The sequence below is a fragment of the Rhinopithecus roxellana genome, chromosome 5 (assembly GCF_007565055.1).
Source record: "Rhinopithecus roxellana isolate Shanxi Qingling chromosome 5, ASM756505v1, whole genome shotgun sequence".
In the NCBI taxonomy this organism is placed as follows: domain Eukaryota; kingdom Metazoa; phylum Chordata; class Mammalia; order Primates; family Cercopithecidae; genus Rhinopithecus; species Rhinopithecus roxellana.
In genome coordinates, this window is record NC_044553.1 from 166,711,874 (window position 1) to 166,728,480 (window position 16,607).

Consider the following 16,607-nt stretch of genomic DNA (forward strand, 5'->3'; position numbering starts at 1 on the left):
TTATAATAGTGCATTAGTCAGGGTAGCCCAACTACTATACCTAAACACCCTCTAAATATCAGCAGCTCTATACAAGTAAAGTTTATTTCTCATTTATATCACAGTCCAATTTAGGTGGATAGAGGTGGGGTGATGGTAGACACTCTTCTGTGTGTGGTCCTTTGGGACCAAGACTCCTTCCCCCTAGTGGCTCTGTGTCCCTTAGGGCCTTCGAGCTTTTCCCCAGGTTGTCTCCATTCTTATAGCAGACTAGGGAAGGCAGATGCTTTTAGAGGTTTTTTTTTTTTTTTTTTTTGGCTCAGCCTGGAGAGAATGTACATAGTCTCTGCCCCACATACCATTTGCCTAGGACTTGATCATGTGTCCACATGTAACCCCAGGGAAGATTGGGAAATAAAGTCTAGTTGTGTGCCTAGGAAGAAGAGGAAATGGGTTTGTAAAAAGAGTATTTGGGGGCTTTTAAAAAGCAAATTTACTTCTAAATACATAGTTTGCAAAGTTTACATATCTAAATGTTTACATATCAAAATAAGTTACATATATGTTTATATATGTGATTAAACATTTGTATGGTAGTGACTATATTTATTTGTGGAACACTCTAATTGTAAGCACTAAAGAATGAAGAAATATTAGATCATGAACACAAGTTCCCCATAGTTATTTATCTAAAATTCAAAATGTTTAATAACTCTCCCCAATGATATTTATAGCCATATGCAAATCAGTAATGTTTTCTCAAATAGATCTTGCCTTTGATATTATAGTGTTTTCTGTATGTACTATGAGACCTTTGGTTTGAGTTATTTTTTCAACATTAAAGTTCAATTTTTTTTTCTTTTTTACTTTTTAAATGCATAATACATTTGCTTGATTCAGTTCTACTTTTCTTTTTTTTTTTTTGAGACGGAGTCTTGCTCTGTCGCCCAGGCTAGAGTGCAGTGGCGCGATCTCTGCTCACTGCAGGCTCTGCCGCCTCCCGGGTTCATGCCATTCTCCTTCCTCAGCCTTCCAAGAAGCTGGGACTACAGGTGCCCACCACCACGCCCGGCTAGTTTTTTTTTTTTTTTTGTATTTTTAGTAGAGACGGGGTTTCACCGTGTTTGCCAGGATGGTCTTGATCTCCTGACCTCGTGATCCACCTGCCTCGGCCTCCCAAAGTGCTGGAATTACAGGCGTGAGCCACCGTGCCCGGCCCAGTTGTACTTTTCTTGCTACTGGATGACAATGTATGATCTTTTCTTTTCTTTTTTTTGGACAGAATCTCACTCTGTCACCCAGGGTGGAGTGCAGTGGCTCAGTCTTGGCTCACTGCAACCTCTGACTTCCAGGTTCAAGCGATTCTCCTGCCTCGGCCTCCTGAGTAGCTGGGATTACAGGCGCGTGCCACCACGCCCGGCTAATTTTTTGTTTTGTGTTTTTAGTAGAGACCGAGTTTCACCATGTTGTCCAGCCTGGTCTCAAACTCCTGACCTTGTGAGACGCCTGCCTCGGCCTCCCAAAGTGTTGAGATTGCAAGCATGATCCACCACGCCTGGCCTGTATTTTTTTTTTTTTTTTTTTTTTTTAGTAGAGATGGGGTTTCACCATGATGGCCAGGCTGGTCTTAAACTCCTGACCTCAAGCGATCCATCTGCCTTGACTTACCAAAGTGCTGGGATTACAGGCATGAGCCACCATGCCTGGCCGACAATGTATGATCTTTCTTACTAACATTTATCAGTAGAGACCTATGATAAAGCACGCATAAAGAGAAAGGACACTTTTTTTTTTAAATAAAGAAAATAGTCTTGGGGATTTGATAAAAAAGCAAAAACAACATTATATTTTTTGAAAAGTAAATTTTATTAACACTGCAGAATACTGCACAGAACACTGCATTAAAAATCTTTAGGTACTTTTTTATTTCTTTAACTGGACTTCTAGTTTAAAGGAAAGTCTTTATTCCCTGTTTTCTTTCTTCACCACAGTTTTCCTCTATAATTAGTCCCTTCTAACTCAGTCCAATGAATAACATCATAAGCTGGCCTATTCTGAACCACACCCTGCTGAACCACAGCAACTTTCTTACCACGTTAGCGTATACTGTTAGCATATGCTTTTGAACTGTCTTCATTGAGATAGAGAATAAAAAGAATATTAAATAATTTTCTATATAAAAGGTACAGCGTTGTCTGATTGCTATGTAAATGCCAATAATGTGCTTAGTTCTTTACGTGTATTGTTTTATTCTTACGGTCAGCTGTCATTTATATATATAAATGTTATATGTATAAAAGTTGTCAGAGTACTTACTGGTCAGGCTAAGCTGATACACATAAACTAGTGTGTCATACAATAACTCACATTTTGTTTTATATTTTATTTTCATAGGTTTTTGGGGAACAAGTGATGCTTGGTTGCATAAGTAAGTTTTTTTTATTTTTAATTTTTATTTTTGAGATGGAATCTCACTCTGTCATCAAGGCTGGAGTTCAGTGGTGTGATCTCTGCTCACTGCAACCTCCGCCTCCCGGGTTCAAGTGATTCTGCCTCAGCCTCCCAAATAGCTGAGATTACAGGCATGTGCCACCACACCTGGCTAATTTTTGTTTTTTCCTGGGACAGAGTCTTGCTCTTGTCGCCCAGGCTGGAGTACAGAGGTACAATCTTGGCTCACTGCAACCTCCGCCTCTCAGGTTCAAGCGATTCTCCTGCCTCAGCCTCCTGAGTAGCTGGGATTACAAGCACCCACCATGCCCGGCTAATTTTTGTACTTTTAGTAAAGACAGGGTTTTGCCATGTTGGCCAGGCTAGTCTTGAACTCCTGACCTCAGGTGAGCTGTCCGCCTCAGCCTCCCAAAGTGCTGGGATTACAGGTGTGAGCCACTGTGCCCGGCCATTTTTGTATTTTTAGTAGAGATGGGGTTTTGCCGTGTTGACCAGGCTGGTCTTGAACTCCTGACCTCAAGTGATTGGCTTGCCTTGGCGTCCCAAAGTACTGGGATTAACAGGCGTGAGCCACTGCGCCTGGCTGAGTAAGTTCTTTAGTGGTGATTTCTGAGATTTTGGTGCACCTATCGCCTGAGCAGTATACACTATATCCCATTTGTTATCCCTCACCCACCTCCTACCCTTTCCCCCAAGTCCCCAAAGTTCATCGTGTCATTCTTAGGTCTTTGAATCCTCATAGCTTAGCTCCTGCTTATGAGTGAGAACATATGATGTTTGGTTTTTCCATTCCTGAGTTACTTCACTTAGAATAATGGTCTCCAGTTCCATCCAGGTCACTGTGAATGCCATTATTTTGTTCCTTTTTATGGCTGAGTAGTATTCCATGGTGTATATTGACCACAATTTCTTTGTCCACTCATTGATTGATGGGCAATTGGGCTGGTTCTATATTTTTGCAGTTGTGAATTGTGCTGCTATAAACATGCCTGTGGGAGTATCTTTTTTTGTGTAAATGACTTCTTTTTCTCCAGGTAGATACTCAGTAGTGGCAACTGGGTGATACCCTGTTGCCTAGGCTGGAGTGCAGTGGCATGATTTGGGCTCACTGTAAACTTTGCCTCCTGGGTTCAAGTGATTCTCATGCCTCAGTCTCCTGAGTAGTTGGGGCTACAGGCACATGCCACCATGCGCAGCTAAGTTTTCGTATTTTTAGTATGGGTGGGGTTTCGCCATGTTGGTCAGGCTGGTCTCGAACTCCTGACCTCAAGTGATCCACCCGCCTTGGCTTCCCAAAGTGCTGGGATTATAGGCGTGAGCCACTGCACCTGGCCTACTTTTAATTCTTTAAGGGATCTCCATGCTGTGTTTTTATAGTGGTTGTACTATTTTACATTCCCACCAGCAGTGTAAAAGTGTATTCTCTTTTCACCACATTGCTGCCAACATCTATTATTTTTTTGATTTTTTTTTTTTTTGGCCATTCTTGCAGGAGTAGGGTGGTATCACATTGTTATTTTGTTTTGCATTTCCCTCATCATTAATGATGTTGAGCATTTTTTCATGTTTGTTGACCTTTTGTATATCTTCTTTTGAGAATTGTCTATTCATGTCCTTAGCCTACTTTTGGATGAGATTGTTTTTCTTGCTAATTTGTTTGAGTTCCTTGTAGTTTCTGGATATTAGTCCTTTATTGGATATATACATTGTGAAGATTTTCTTCCACTCTGTGGGTTGTCTGTTTGCTGTTTCTTTTTCTGTGCAGAGGCTTTTTAGTTTAATTAAGTCCCATCTGTTCATCTTTGTTTTTGTTGCATTTGCTTTTGGGTTCTTGATCATAAAGTCTTTGCCTAAGCCAAAGCCTGGAAAGGTTTTTCTGACATTATCTTGTAGAATTTTTATTCAGGTCTTAGATTTAAGTCCTTGATCCATTTTGAGTTGATTTTTGTGTAAGGTGAGAGGTTTTCATTCTACATGTGGCCTGCCAACTATTAACATTTTGTTTATTTAGAGATGGTGTCTTAAATATTGCCCGGGCTGGTCGTGAACTCCTGTGCTCAAGCAATCCTCCCACCTCAGCCTTTCAAATAGCTATGACTATAGGCATGCACCACTGTGCCCAGCTTGATAATTTATTTCTTCCATTACATTTTCTTCAACTGAAATAGTACAAAATGTGTTTTCTGTCAGCACCCACTTTTGTTTTTACTTGACATTGATCTGCTATAGGTAAAACTTGGGCTTCTGTATTCTATGTAGTAATGATTAGCTGATATGCACTCTTGTCACATCTTATCTCAAATTCTGTTTCTCTGCAAATTTTTTTAAATTCTTTCAGTAAAATAGTGTCCTTTTTTTTCCCCCTTTCTGAGAGACATCTGTCCACCTTTGACCTTAATCTCATTTAGTCTTGCTTACCAAGAAACTTTGGCTCACCAGTTAGACCTTCTTTCTCTTTTTCTTCAGTTTTTAGTTTCTGCTTCCTTGCTTGATCCTATATTTATAGTCATAGAGTTGTGTTCCCAAACCCCCTAACTAATAAACATTTCACTCACAATACTCCTGCTTTCTTTCTTTTTTTTTTTTTTTTGAGACAGAGTCTCGCTCTGTCTCCAGGCTGGAGTGCAGTGGCATGATCTCCACTCACTGCAACCTCCGCCTCCCGGATTCAAGCGATTGTCCTGCCTCAGCCTCCTGAGCAGCTGGGGCTACAGGCACGTGCCACCACGCCCGGCTAATTTTTGTATTTTTAGTAGAGACGGGATTTCACCATCTTGGCTAGGCTGGTCTTGAACTCCTGACCTTGTATTCTCCCGCCTCGGCCCCCCAAAGTGCTAGGATTACCGACGTGAGCCACTGTGCCCGTTCTTACTCCTGCTTTCTTTGTAGCAGATTTGATCAACATCTGCTAACTACTTACTTGCCACTCTGTGGCTTCCTCCTTAACTTCCGTAATCTTTTTCTGTTTTGTACTTCTTTTCAAGAACACCAGTGATATCCAGAGACCTTTGTCTCAGGCCTAAGCCTAAAATAATAGTATGGAAGGGCTAAAAAAATCCCTTAAGAGATATTTAATTCAATTTTCTTTTCCTGTTTTGCTTGATGTTATTTTGATTATACCAGCTTTTTTTTTTTTTTTTTTTTTTTTTTTTTAATTATACCAGCTTTCTTTTGGCTAGTGTTTGTATGGTATTTCTTCTCCTTTAAAAAAAACACAAAACTTTCTGATTCTGCATCCTCATGTTATAGATGTGTGTCTACTGAAAATAGCAGATAGTTGAATTTTAAAAATTTGATCTGACCATCTTTGTTTTTTAACTGAAGCATTTACATGTAATATAATATAATTACTGTTGTATTTAGCTTAAAACTTTACTATTTGTTTTCTATTTGATCCACCTATTCTGACTTTTTTCCCTTCTCCTTTCTTGCTTTCTTTTGAACTTATTATTCTATTTTTTCACTCTACTAGTTGGAAAGTTACACTTATTTATTTATAACTTTTAATTTCAGGAGTACATGGGCCGGGCACGGTGGCTCACGCCTGTAATCCCAGCACTTTGGGAGGCCGAGACGGGCGGATCACGAGGTCAGGAGATCGAGACCATCCTGGCTAACACGGTGAAACCCCGTCTCTACTAAAAATACAAAAAATTAGCTGGGCGACGAGGCGGGCGCCTGTAGTCCCAGCTACTCGGGAGGCTGAGACAGGAGAATGGCGTGAACCCGGGAGGCGGAGCTTGCAGTGAGCTGAGAGCCGGCCACTGCACTCCAGCCTGGGCGGCAGAGCAAGACTCCGTCTCAAAAAAAAAAAAAAAAAAAAAAAAAAAAAGGAGTACATGTACAGGTGGGTTCTTTAGATAAATTGTGAGTTGCAGGGGTTTGGTGTACAGATTATTTTGTTACCCAGATAATAAGCACGGTACCCGATAGGTAGTTTTTTGATTCTCGCCTTCCTCCCACCCTTCACCCTCAAGTAGGCTCTGGTGTCTATTGGTCCCTTCTTTGTGTTCATGTGTACTCAGTTTTTAGCTCCCATTTAGAAGTGCAGAGTTAGGTTTTCTGTTCTTGCATTAGTTTACTTAGAATAATAGCCTCCAGCTCCATCCATGTCGCTATAAAGGAACGTTATCTCATTCTTTTTTATGACTGCATAGTATTCCGTGGTGTATCTGTGCCACATGGAAAGTTATACTTAAAAAATCTTTTTTTTTTTTTTTGAGATGGAGTTGCGCTCAGTTGCCCAGGCTAGAATGCAGTGGTGTGATCTTGGCTTATTGCAACCTGCGCCTCCTGAGTTCAAGCGATTCTCCTGCCTCAGCCTCCCGAATAGTTGGGATTACAGGCACGCACCACCCTGCCTGGCTACTTTTTTTGGTACTTTTTAGTAGGAACAGGGTTTCACCATATTGGCCAGGCTGGTCTCAAACTCCTGACCTTAAGTGATCCGCCTGCCTCAGCCTCCCAAAGTGCTGGGATTACAGGCGTGAGCCACCAGGCCCAGCCTAAAAAAATATTTTTTAGTGGCTACCCTAGAACAACGATCAGCAAAATTTTCCTGTAAAGGAGCATATAGTAAAAATTTTTATACAAAAATTTTTGGCTTTGTGGACCAGCCTGGGCAGCATTCCATCTTGCTATGGGGTGATACTTCTTGGGATGATACTTTTCTGGCTGGAAACGTCTGTGGCCAGTGGCGCCTTTGCCTGAGTTTTTCTTGGGTCTGCTGGGCTTGTTCTGCTCACTCTGAATGGCAGACTATTTTTGGCTTGCACTACCAGCCTGGATCCCACACCTACCAAAGGTGAGCCAGGCATGGAGTGGCGAGGGTTGTGTGAGTGAGCGAGGAGTTTGGCCACTGTACACAGCGGAGCATGCTGGCTGCAGTGGGGCAGGCAGCTCCGGGTGCAGGCACAGGCGCTGGCTTCCCTGCAAGGCTGTGGCTGGACCAGGCGTACCATAAGCAGCTTCCACGGCTGGCACTGGGGAATGCAGTGGTGTTCGGAAGCTTGGAGATGCCAGGAACCGCAGAGCCTCAAAGAGGGTGTCACAGCCTTGGCTCAGGGACCCCCCAGGTCTGGGATCCGTGAAGGTCCCTTCTCTCCTGTTGCCTATGAGCAAGGGGCGTATTTCAGCCCTGTTTGTATTATGGCTCTTTTAGCCCTGCCATTTGGCAGGTCCTGAGTTCTTGTTCTGCACCCAGGAGGAATGAGGTATGTGGAGAAGTGGAAGGTGAGCAAGGCGAAGAGGAGCTTTATTGAGTGATAGAACAGCTCAGAGGAGACTTGCAGTGGGTAGCTCCTCTCTGCAACCAGGGTATCCTGATGAGTGTTCAGCTCTCAGCAGAGTGGAGACCATGGAGTGGGTAGCTCCTCTCTGTAGTTGTTGCATAACTCTTCAGCTCTCAGCAGAGGAGACCCCAGGGTGGGTAGCTTCTCCCTGCAGCTGGTTGTCCCGTCATCTCAGCTCTCGGCAGAGAGGAGACCCTGGGGTGGGCACCTTTTCTCTGCAACTGGCAGGTGGTTGTCTCCTCAAGTCTGGCTGAGTTTGGGCTTTTATAGGTCTCAGCAGGGAGGAAGTGTGTACTCATTGGTTCATGGACAACTATGGGTGGGCCTGGAGAAAGCACCACAAGTTCCCACTCTGGTCATCAGGTGCCAATGGAAAGCCTTGTCCCCAGGCTTCAGGCCTTCCCTGGCTTGAAGGTGGGGCTTCACCAGGGACCTGCCTCCTTTTGCCCAGGAGCCTGTCTGCCTCCTGCTGCTGTTCATGGTGCCCAGGCTGTTTGTGACAGGGGGCGCCTACAGGCCAGCACTGAACTGCCCTCAGTACCCCCATGGCCTCCCTCTAGCGTTTGTAGGCGCCCAAAGTTTAGAGGGGGCCGAGGTGGCAGGGGACTGGTGTATCAGTGCTATCTGGAGCGTGCGCACACTTGACCAGACTTTGACAGTGCCCAGGCTCGGACCCAATCTTGCTCTGAGATTGGAGTGGGTGCTGGGAGTGAGAAGAGGCCAGGCAGTGGGAGCAAACACTTCTGAACCTGCAGGGTCTGGGCAGGGGGCCTTCCCAGGCCTCTGAGAGTGCAGAGATGCCTGGGTCTGCAGCTGCAGGTTGGGCGGCTGAAGCTGTGCCTGGGAGGGTGGGGCTCCTGCCTACTTCCATCCCCCAAGAACACAGTGATGCCCCGGTCTGCAGCGCACCTGGATGGGTGGCCACAGCTGCACCCAGGGAGCGCGAAACTCCTGCCCTGTCAACTCAGAAGGTGGCGGGGCTCCCACCTGTTCCTGGCTTCTGCTGCCTCCATGGAGCATGCAGTCCTGGCTGCACCTCCCCCACTGCAGCTGGTGTCATGGCAGTGGCCGCTGTTGATGGGCCGCTGCTGCCATTGGTGGCATGCACTTATAGTCACAGCTACTCGGGAGACTGAGGCAGGAGGATCACTTGAGCCCAGAAAGTTGAGGCTGCAGTGAGCCATGATTGTGTCACTGTACTCCAACCTGCATGACAGAGACAGACCCTGGCTCTATAAAACAAAAACAAATACAAAAACAAAACAAAACAACAACAAAATAAAATGAGTTAATGGAAAAGGAGCTGTAGGAGTGAGTAAGAAAAAGAGCAAGACTATCAGGAAGACTACAAGAAAAATAACTATGTGAGGACACTTTCAAGAACTAGAAATCGGCTGCTTTAGTCATGCCATAGTGTGGTGTGTTAAAATGAAGAATGAGGAAAGACCTTTGGATTACCAACTCTGGAATTTCGTGACTTTTCCAGAGCGTTGTCAGGTAGCTTGCTATGTGGTAAGAGTGGTAAGGGAGTAGAAAGTGAGTTCCCAAACACTTGGGAATACAGTGATTTTTCAAATACGATTTTCTGGATCAGCAATAACAGAATTACCTACATTTCCTCAGCTCATAACTATTGTTGAGCCTGGTAATGTACATTTAAAAAATATATTTATTTATTTATTTATTTAGAGATGGAGTGTCACTCTTGCGCCCAGGCTGGAGCGCAGTGGCGTGATCTTGGCTCACTGCAAGCTCCGCCTCCCGGGTTCATGCCATTCTCCTGCCTCAGCCTCCCGAGTAGCTGGGACTACAGGTGCCCGCCACCACGCCCGGCTAATTATTGTATTGTCCGTAGAGATGGAGTTTCACCATGTTAACCAGGATGGTCCTCATCTCCTGACCTCGTGATCCACCTGCCTGGGCCTCCCAAAATGCTGGGATTACAGGCATGAGCCACCATGCCTGGCCGGTAATACATGTTTTGAAAAAGTTCCCCAGATGATTTTAATGAAAGCTCATGTCTCGCATTTGCAAATACAGATTTTTGAAGTATTTTAGCAAGGACTGGCTTGTGATCAAGATGGATTTCTGAGTGGTATTTTGAGACAAACCCTCCTTTTTGTAAAACGAAAACCAAAAAAAAAAAAGCAGTAATTGATAAAATAACAAAGATAAAACCAAATTGACAAAACTAGGACTCAAAAAACGTAAACATTTCTGTGTTTCAGGAAGGAGCAGGTGAGGTTTTGGGTGCTTTGAAGTAATAGGGAATTGTAATTAGAGTTGGGCTTATTGTTGGAAACAGTGGACCAAGATAGGACTCCTCTGTTAAAAAAGATGTTTCTGAGTTTACTTCCAGAGCTGCCATATTATACAACTTTAGGGATTAGATTGTAGTTACTTAGTACAATGGTCTTTAACCTTTTTGGCACCAGGGACTGGTTTCATAGATGACAGTTTTTCCACAGATGGGGTAGTAGGGGATGGTTTCGGGATGAAACTAGTCTGCCTCAGATCATCAGGTATTAGGTCATCAGGCATTAGTTAGATTCTCATAAGGAGCATGCAATCTAGATCCCTTGCATGTGCAGTTCACAATAGTGCTTATGCTTCCATGACAATCTAATGCTGCTGACTATCTGACAGGAGGCAGAGCCCAGGCAGTAATGCTCACTTGCTTGCTGCTCATCTTCTGCTGTGCGGCCCAATTCCTGACAGGCCATGGACTGGCACTGGTCCATGGCCCAGTGGTTGGGGACCCCTTGACTTAGCACATCTTCTGGAGTGGTACAGGTCACAGCCTCCCTGGCTGTAAGATTTGCTGCTGACTGCTGCCAGATGCCATAGCTTATATGAACCAAATACTTAGAGATTCAGGAAACTAAACATAGCTATGCAACTAGGAACTTGGTAACTCAGAGTATATCCTCATTGTTATTGTAGAGCAGAATCTCCATGTAGACTACCTGTAAGAAAAATATTTATGAGATAACTGAGGAAATTTGAATATCAATTGATCATTTAATACCAAAAGTTTTTAGTTAAAAAATATATTTATGATACTGTGGTTCTCTTAAAAAAGTAGTAAACAGGTTCTCAGTAAGTGTTTGTATGAAAAACAAAAGAAGTTCTATCAAAAGTCCACTTGTAAAGCTAAATTCTCAAACATACGAAGTCATCTCATGCTAAGGAAGATATGAAATAAACAACCAGAAGAGCAGTTCAGTCTGGATGACGTTTCAATGTTAGTCTGAAAAATATTAAATCACATACTCAGGATTTTCAAAAAGAAAAGGAGTAATAGCCCTTAAGTATAAATAATTTTGGAATGTAAACCGGCAGAAAAAAGATCAGGTGGATTTGAAAATGACAAAAACTTTAGAAGTGAAAAATATAGTTGTAATTTTTAAAAGCCAACAGCATGGTGTTCGTGAATGAGCAGAGTCAATAAGATGTCAGTTCTGTCCAATATTAATCTGTAAAATCAATGCAGTATTAAAATCTGAAAAGGTTTTTATTCATGATAGTAAACATGTGAACTTAAACATTTTTATGGTAAATAGCCAACGTAAAATTTGTAAAGAACAACACATTAAGGTAATGTGCCCTTCAGATACCAAAATTTATTATAGGACTATAGTAATTAACAGAGGTTCGGGGCGGAAAAATAGACCTATGGAATAGAATATAGAGCCCAGAACAGATTGATAGGTACAAATCCATAGATGGAATCTATTTTTAGTATGCTATGAGATAGGACTGTTAATTTTCTTCACTTCAACTCAGATTAGCAGTTGAACCAGTACCACAGTGAAATGTTTATCCTTTCCTAACTAGTTTATTTTTAAATTTTTTTCCAAGCTGGAGTGCAGGGGTGCGACCTCAGCTCACTGTAACCTCTGCCTCCCAGGCTCAAGTGATTCTCCTGCCTCAGGCCTCTGGGGTAACTGGGATTACAGGGACATGCCACCTTGCCTGGCTAATTTTGTATTTTTAGTAGAGACAGGGTTTCACCATGTTGGCCAGGCTGATCTCAAACTCCTGACCTCAGGTGATCCACCCGCCTTGGCCTCCCAAAGTGCTGAGATTACAGGTATGAGCCACCACCTGGCCTATATGGCTGGGTTTTTTTTGTATGTTCTGTATTAATCTCTGTGTTTGAAAGACCATCTTGGCAAAAGGGAAAAAATAGTTTCTTGATTAGAAGACTCTGACAAATATGTAGTAGTATGAGAGAATAGAGAGTACCCTAGGCAACATGTTGAAACCCCGTCTCTACTAAAAATACAAAAATTTAGCCAGGCAAGGTGGCGCACACCTGTAGTCCCAGCCAGGTTGAGGTGAGAGGATCACCTGAGCCCGGGAGATGGAGGGTGCAGTGAGCCAAGGTCACGTCGCTGTACTCTAGCCTGGGCGACAGAACAAGACCCTGTCTCAAAAAAACAAAACAAAACAAAAAACAAAAAAAGTGAAGTAACTGAAAGTATTTCTTCTTCTTATTTTTTTAATAGCACATCATCCTTATATGTTAAAGGATGAAATAAATAAGGGAAATATTGATGACACATGAGAGTGGTTTTTTGGGGGGGCATATAACTAACTAATGAAGATGATAACAAATAGGTTTTATCAGCCCTGGAAAGTGTGTGGGGCATCTTTCTCAGTAGAAGACAGGAATGGAATAAGATAGGTATAGGAATAAATTTTGAGTTGGAGAAGCCATTTGAAGGAAATCACTATTTTCTCAGTGAGGTATAAAAGTTGAAATCATTCTTCTAGAAGTGTGATATACTGTGTATGAGGTTTGAGAAGATGGGAAGAAAATGCAGAATACTTGTAAGGAATGCAATAAATAAGGTTAGGTAAAAAGATATAGTGGTAGCATTGAAGGACAAAGGGAAGCTGAATAAAATTTGTAGTGGTGCCTAGTTGTATAATTTTGTTAAATTTGCTCAGCAAGTCGGGGGAAGGATTCTTTTATTGCTCTTGCCAAACTCCCTTCTCCTTCCCACCTTGTGGGAGGGAGGGAGTGAGAGCCTAGAATTCCTTGAAAATATATGTCTATCTCTTTAGTTGGTTTCTCTTATCATTTTCTTGGTTTTATGTAATTTCTCTGTTTATCTGTCTTCTTACTGTTTTTAACAAATTTTACAAAATGTTTGCTCCATTGTTGGTATTCTTTCTTGTTTTTGCTTTATCCTTAAGAAATTTTGGGTACAGGGCAATTAGATTTGCATGATTATTCTGTCTTAATCCAGTCTTTGTTAAGTATAAGGAAAGAACTTGGTTCTAATCACAAGTTCCTTACAGACATTTGAGACAGCAGGGGAAAATTTTTTCTTTGTACTCTTTGGATTTTTGTATAATAAAACATTGAAATATATTTTTTTTGGCAAGTTACTATTTTTAGAAAGTGCCTAAATTTGGACAGTGAAACTTAATATTATGTGGTCTCAATGAAACTGTTGCTGTGCTAAGACACGAGTCAGTATTTTGTGTTTTAGAAGATGTAATCAACATGCTTGTTAAGCTTTTCTTTCTTGAACATCAGAAAGCAATGCATATTTACTTCTAAATATTTTGCATCTTTTATGTTACAGTTATTTTACCAAGAAAATGGTTTGCACGACTTTGAACATATACTATCCATGCTGATGGGACAGGATCCAATATGAATATAAATGATGGAGGAAGACGACGCTTTGAAGATAATGAACATACATTACGGATCTATCCTGGGACTATTTCAGAAGGGACAATCTACTGTCCTATTCCTGCCAGAAAAAACTCCACAGCTGCTGAGGTGATTGAGGCTCTTATAAACAAACTTCATCTTGACAAAACAAAATGTTATGTTCTAGCAGAGGTAAAGGAATTTGGTGGAGAAGAATGGATTCTGAATCCAACAGACTGTCCAGTTCAGCGAATGATGATGTGGCCCCGAATGGCTCTGGAAAATCGCTTAAGCGGAGAGGACTACCGCTTTCTTCTGAGAGAGAAAAACCTTGATGGATCAATCCATTATGGTAGCCTGCAGTCATGGCTACGAGTAACAGAAGAACGTCGCAGGATGATGGAACGGGGTTTTCTTCCACAGCCTCAACAGAAAGACTTTGATGATTTATGTAGTTTACCTGATTTGAATGAGAAAACTCTCTTAGAAAACCTACGAAATCGCTTTAAGCATGAAAAAATTTATACCTATGTTGGCAGTATTCTAATAGTTATTAACCCATTCAAGTTTCTTCCTATTTATAACCCCAAATATGTCAAAATGTATGATAACCACCAACTGGGAAAACTTGAGCCCCACATTTATGCTGTGGCTGATGTAGCTTATCATGCCATGCTTCAGCGCAAAAAGAATCAGTGCATCGTGATTTCGGGAGAGAGTGGTTCTGGGAAGACTCAAAGCACAAACTTTCTTATTCACCACCTTACTGCTCTCAGTCAGAAAGGATTTGCCAGTGGAGTAGAACAGATTATTCTTGGAGCTGGACCAGTACTTGAGGTAAACATATAGAAATACTGTTTTTGATTTTAATTTTAATTTTTATCCTTTGAGGTGGGGGGTGGTCACCATTCCTGGAGTATTGCAATACCAGATTGACATGTGGAGTAGATCAAGCAAGATCCTATTCCATCTCCCTGCTTCAAAAACTCTTTTAGGGCTGGGCGCAGTGGCTCATGCCTGTAATCCCAGCACTTTGGGAGGCCGAGGTAGGTGGATCGCCTGAGGTCAGGAGTTCCAGACCAGCCTGACCAACATGGAGAAACCCGTCTCTACTGAAAATACAAAAAAAAATTAGCCAGGCGTGGTGGTGCATACCTGTAATCCTAGCTAGTCGGGAGGCTGAGGCGGGAGAATTGTTTGAACCCGGGAGGTGGAGGTTGTGGTGAGTCGAGATCATGCCATTGTACTGTAGTCTGAGCAACAAGAGCGAAACTCTGTCTCAAAAACAGAACAAAACAAACAAACAAAATTGTCTTTGGATAGACGATATTCCAGATATTAAACTGATAAAAACGTAACTACACTTGATCTTAGCCAGAAGGCTGAGAAGCTATAGAAATACTGTTCTTGCTACTCTGGGCACACTGCCTGCAGGGTAGCCCTGCTCCACAAGGAGCAGCAATTTAAAAAAAATAAAGAAAAATACTGTTCTTATTCTTAAACATATCTTTAAAAAAGATTTGATAGATGTGAGAAGATGAAGTAAAACTAAATAAAAGTGTAGACATTATTTTTAGTAACCAAGAGGAACTGGAAGATGGGAAAGCAAAAAAGGTGGTGTGGAAGATTGAGGAGTGTGACAGTGGTATTTTTTTTTTTTTTTTAAGTGAGTGTCTTTGGGTCATTAATGATGCAAAGAAAGAGATGACTGTAGTCATTGTATATCCCCCTATAAGGGGAGAAAGCAGAGGCAGGTCCTGTCTGTAACTGCATTGTGATGGTTGGTGAGAATATTTTTGCTGATGTATTTGTATTTCTGCAAGCTTAACAGCTGTGCCTAGCATCGAAACTTGTAATAATGTAGAGAATATGGGAAAAAATGTTTAGTTGTGGAATGTTTTACAAGTAATACCATCCAGTGTCCAAAGGAAAGGTAATACAGAAGGACAAGTACTCCACAATCTCACTTATATGTGGAATCTGAAAAGTTGAATGCATAGAAACAAAGAGCAAAGTGGTAGTTACTAAAGGCTGGGGGGATTGGAGAGATATTGGTCAAAGGACACAAATTTTTTAGTTACATAGGAGGAATAAGGTCAAGAGATCTGTTAGTACATCATGATGACTATAGTAAGTAACATTATATACTTGAAAATTTCAGGCCGGGCGCGGTGGCTCACGCCTGTAATCCCAGCACTCTGGGAGGCTGAGACGGGCGGATCACGAGGTCAGGAGATCGAGACCGTCCTGCCTAACACGGTGAAACCCCGTCTGCACTAAAAAATAAAATACAAAAAACTAGCCAGGCGAGGTGGCGGGCGTCTGTAGTCCCAGCTACTCGGGAGGCGGAGGCAGGAGAATGGCGTAAACCCGGGAGGCGGAGCTTACAGTGAGCCGAGATCCGGCCACTGCACTCCAGCCTGGCTGGCAGAGTGAGACTCCGTCTCAAAAAAAGAAAGAAAGAACATTTCTTTCTTTCTCTCTCTCTCTCTCTCTCTCTCTCTCTCTCTCTCTCTCTCTCTCTCTCTCTCTCTCTCTCTCTCTCTCTCTCTCTTTCTTTCTTTCTTTCTCTTTCTTTCTTTCTTTTTCTTTCTTTTTTGAGACAGAATTTCGCTCTTGTTGCCAGGCTGGCTTGCGATGGTGCGATCTTGGCTCACCGCAACGTCAGCCTCCTGGGTTCAAGGGATTCTTCTGCCTCAGCCTCCCGAGTAGCTGGGATTACAGGCATGTGCCACCACACCTGGCTAATTTTGTATTTTTGGTAGAGACAGGGTTTCTCCATGTTGGTCAGGCTGGTCTTGAACTCCCGGCCTCAGGTGATCCACCTGCCTTGGCCTCACAAAGTGCTGGGATTATAGGCATGAGCCACTGCCCCCAGCCTATACTTGAGAATTTCTAAGAATAGATTTTAACTAGTCTCATTACAAAAAATGATAAGTATTGTGAGGTAATGCATAAATTAAGTAGCTTGATTTTGCCATTCTACACTGCAGACATATGAAAACATCATGTTATACATCATAAATATATGCAATTTTTGCTTGCCAATTTATAAAAAAAAAAAAGGAAAGGGAATATAGTGTTGGTTTTAGACCTGAAAGGAAAAGGTAATATTACTTAGTCTTTTTAAAAGGTATTTTGTAGGTATAATTGAAATACAGTAAACTGTGTATATTTAAAGTGTACAACATGATAAACTTTGACATGTATAT

General features: G+C 42.2%; 1 protein-coding gene and 1 pseudogene across 8 annotated transcripts in view; one reads left to right on the forward strand and one right to left on the reverse strand.

Moving 5' to 3' along the window:
• Nucleotides 1-16,607, forward strand: part of MYO9A (myosin IXA) — a 300,731-nt gene that overhangs the window by 52,053 nt on the left and 232,071 nt on the right. For all 8 annotated transcript variants that reach the window (XM_030930260.1, XM_030930262.1, XM_030930261.1 and 5 more), the window contains exon 2: nucleotides 13,322-14,232. In XM_030930260.1, coding sequence (XP_030786120.1) covers nucleotides 13,393-14,232 — 840 coding nt within the window. In that variant the 5' untranslated portion in view covers nucleotides 13,322-13,392. The remainder of the gene's footprint in view (nucleotides 1-13,321; nucleotides 14,233-16,607) is intronic.
• On the reverse strand, nucleotides 14,623-14,789 carry LOC115898027 (annotated as a pseudogene).